Source organism: Danio rerio, chromosome 21 (assembly GCF_049306965.1).
Source record: "Danio rerio strain Tuebingen ecotype United States chromosome 21, GRCz12tu, whole genome shotgun sequence".
NCBI classification, from domain to species: domain Eukaryota; kingdom Metazoa; phylum Chordata; class Actinopteri; order Cypriniformes; family Danionidae; genus Danio; species Danio rerio.
This window is the reverse complement of record NC_133196.1, coordinates 42,582,673-42,586,735: the sequence shown is the minus strand read 5'-3', so window position 1 is coordinate 42,586,735 and position 4,063 is coordinate 42,582,673. Positions and strand designations below refer to the sequence as shown.

The following is a 4,063-nucleotide window of genomic DNA, read 5'->3' as shown; positions in this document are numbered from 1 at the left end:
CATAGTTTGGACTGTTTTTTGAAATGAAAATATATACACTCATGGGCAGCTCATGGGTTAGCACTGTCGTCTCACAGTAAGAAGATCGCTGGTTTAAGTCCGACTGGGACAGTTGGCATTTCGTTGTGGAGTTTGCATGTTCTTCCCGTGTTTGTGTGGGTTTCCTTCGGATGCTCTGGTTTCCCCCACAGTCCAAAGACATGCGCCAAAGGTGAATTACATTCATTCATTTTCTTGTCGGCTTAGTCCCTTTATTAATCTGGGGTCGCCACAGTGGAATGAACCGCCAACTTATCCAGCACAGTTTTTACGCAGCGGATGCCCTTCCAGCCGCAACTGGAAGCCGGAAACATCCACACACACTCATACACTAAGGACAATTTAGCCTACTTATTTCACCTGTACCGCATGTCTTTGAACTGTGGGGGAAACCGAAGCACCCGGAGGAAATCCACGTGAACGCAGGGAGAACATGCAAACTCCACACAGAAACGCAAACTGAGCCGAGGCTCGAACCAGCAACCTTCTTGCTGTGAGGCGACAGCACTACCTACTGCGCCACTGCGTCGCCATAGGTGAATTAAACAAACTGTGGCGACCCCTGATTAATAAAGGGACTTAGGAGATGGAAAATGAATGAATAAATATACACACACAGGCCACTTTATTAGGCATGCTTTTTCCTAAAAAAGTTGCTCTAATGTAATTGGCTGATTAGATATCTGCACTAACAAACAGTTGAACAGCAGTACTTAATAATGCAAAAGGTGACTGTATATTTTAATATTTAAAAAAAAGTCTCTTCCTATTTGAATACATTTAAAAATGTGATTTATTCATGTGATGCAGGCATTAGTCCTCAGTGTTACATGATCCTTAAGAAATCATTCTAATTAAAAACAATTGTATATATTTATATATATATATATATATTAATCATTACATAAAAAGAACAGACGACATGACAAAACCCAGACAAATTAAACAAAATAATAACAAAGCCATTAATCAATGTACAGGCACATTATACAGCAGAATATTGATAGTATTCATATCAGAGAATGTTTTGCACATTTAGGCCTAAAGCACTTTCACACAATTCAGTTATTTACTAAAATCCTCATATTAAATTAACTCAGCATGATAATATAAGTAAATGTAAAATGAACGCCTTCATGGTAAAACTTTTTTGTTTTGATTATTTAGTTTAGCCTAGTTCGAGCCTATACATTGACCAGTCTAACTGTTTTGTAGAAAAGCTTGCCTTGATGCCATGTAGCGTTTGCGTCGGTTGGCTCTGTAGACCTCCAGCCGCTGGGCTTCTGCAGCAGGGTCTTCCAGAGCTCCTTCCCACCTCAAGCTGTCCTGTTTAAAGTGGGACAAATCAGATTTGACCTCTTCTCCTGAAGCAAAAGCAACTTCTTGCGCAGCCTTAGGATTTTTGGGTTTGCTGTTCTTTCGCTCTTTGGGTTTGACATGACCTTTGCTCTGAGCATCACTCATCTCTCCGTTGATCCACTGTTCAGTCCGAAGTTTCTCTAGAGGGGTTGGTGAATTACGAGTTAAACTTCCAGCACAACAATACTATGGAAAGTTTAAAACATCACAGTGGGTCACAGCTTCATGGGCAAGGGTTTTTCACTCTGCTTCTGCTGTCATTGATAATGAAAGACTTCAGGCTTCTTTAACACTCTTGCCGGAAGTGGTGTGAATACATGGCTATGCAGGAGGACAGTGGCCACAGAAAGCTTGAATTAATTACACAATTGAAAAATAAATGTTCAATAAATTGAACTTTGGATTAATTCTCTGTGTTTTTATTATTACTATTTAAATCTGAATTATAAAAAGGAATAGTTTAACCCAAATAAATACGGGCAATTCCATGCAAATGTCAACCTTGCCATAAAAATAATTTAGTTTTCACCAAAATAGACAAACCTACATTTTTTGTGTTAGCAAGTATTTTACAGTACTGTTAAAATACTCGTAAATGTATCTGTCAGTATTTCAAACTATTATATTTAATTTGCCAAAATCACACAAGTGGCTATTTCACAGCTGTCACATCCATAACGGAAATGTGTCACATCCATAACGACACTTTTTCTTCATAAATGCAAAAATGTCAAATAAAATAAAATCAATCATTTTAATTCTATAGTGAGCCGACTAATACCTGTTTGATGAGCATTGTTTCTTTTGGGGTTGTGCAGTTTAACTGTCAGAATTTCTAAATAATCTGTTGTCGACTGTAAATTCGCCAACTTTTTTTGTCACATCCATAACGCATGTTTATTTTCCTCATTTAAAATATAAAACATGTTTACATATTGATATTTTTCAGCTCCCATAACTCTGTGGTGAGCTATTTTGGAAAATATAAACAGAAGTTTTGATACAATGTCAACATATACCTTCTGTGTGAAATTATGTTTTGAGTTTTTACTGCAAATGTCACATCCATAACACTGGAGATGCTTACACCTAACTGGATAAAAGTGTCCTCTAAACGAATAAAGAAAGATAATGTTATATTTTTAAACAGTTGCGTTTAATAACAACTTTTCTGCAGAAATATGACATTCCCATGATGCTGTGCAGAAAATTTGTCACAGCAGGCAAAAAGTGTGGAGTTTTTAAGCTCCACCCACTCCCATGCATGAAGTAGAGCAAATGTCAGGCCCCCATGCTCTCAAAATATTGGTATAGAAATGAATCCAACAACTTCACGTGAATAGTTTTATAAATCTGTCATATGAGCCATGTACAATGCTTCCAGTGATAACAGATCTTAATTAAAGTCATTACATACACAATCTTGAACCTTTGTCTTTTGTCTGATTTTCATTTAACCTTTTTGCTTCTTGTAATGGTATTGAGCTGGTGGTTTGGCTAAAACAACAATGACCATTAAAAGAAAACATACTAAGGTAAATAAAAGGCTGTCATCGGATGACATGAAGTTGAGCAAATGATGAAATATTTTATTTTTGAGTTATCTATCACTCAAGGGAATTTGCTCACATAAAGAAATACTCACTATTTACTCGCCCTCAAGTGGTTCCAAAACTTCATGGGCCCTATCATATACCCGGCGCAATGTGGCGCAAGGCGCGGCGCAATATTCTTTTGCTACTTTTAGCTCGGCGCAAGGGTCATTTTGAGGTGTTGCGCCACACTGTTTAAATAGTAAATGCATTTGCGCTCAAATGTGCGCCCATAGGCGTTCTGATCTAAAAAAGCAGACGTGTTTTGGCGCATTGCTATTTTGAGAAACTGTAAATAGTCTGATGTTTAGACCAGAACAAAGTCGGTCTAATGTCTGCGCAAAGTTATATATATATATATAAGGATATATACAGGATATAAATATAAATGAAATATTACAAAACATATTAATTTCTAGCCTACATGAAGATTTAAAAACCACTGCCTTACTTTCTTCATCTCGTGAGGCTTTTTCAGTTCATTCAATATGCTTTTGTATAATGTTGTTATTATTAGCAGCAGGGTTCAACACTATGGATTTTTATCTACTGGTACGATCGGGCCAGTGGTTCAGATTTTTACTTGCCCTGGCAAAATTTTCACAGGCCCCACCAAAAAAAAAGGGAAGTTAATAGCTATTTTTTGCCACATTTTAAATAATGTGTCAAAAATAAAGTCTGTGAATCTAGAATTTCAATACTTTAAATAAATTGTAAATAAAAGTGTTATGCAAACAAAAAAAAAAACTACAGAAAATGTTAACAAAAGTTGGCTGACTTGTTAAACTGGCGGCAAACTGTGCAAAACATCACTTCATTTTTATTTTGTCATGTTAGTCACACGTAAATGTCTACTTCCTAGACGTTAGAAACAGACATTTTCTTTTAGCCTTATAATTTGATGTTTCCGCAATGTTGCCGTTTCTTCACTGTACTGGTTTTTACCAGGTTACAGAAAAAAAAATATCATGGTCAATCAGATAAGAGGAACCGGAAAAGCAATATGGTGTTTACGACATCACAAAGAAGGTAGTGTTTAAAAACTTAAAAGCACAAACTTAAAATGCACGTAA

General features: G+C 36.4%; 1 protein-coding gene across 1 annotated transcript in view; it reads right to left on the bottom strand.

Moving 5' to 3' along the window:
• Positions 1–814: 814 nt before the first annotated feature.
• Positions 815–4,063, bottom strand: part of si:ch211-274p24.2 — a gene marked incomplete in the record, with an annotated part of 31,264 nt that continues 28,015 nt past the window's right edge. Inside the window, 1 exon segment of the mRNA NM_001386232.1 lies at positions 815–1,538. Within this exon segment, the coding sequence (NP_001373161.1) occupies positions 1,240–1,538 (299 nt within the window).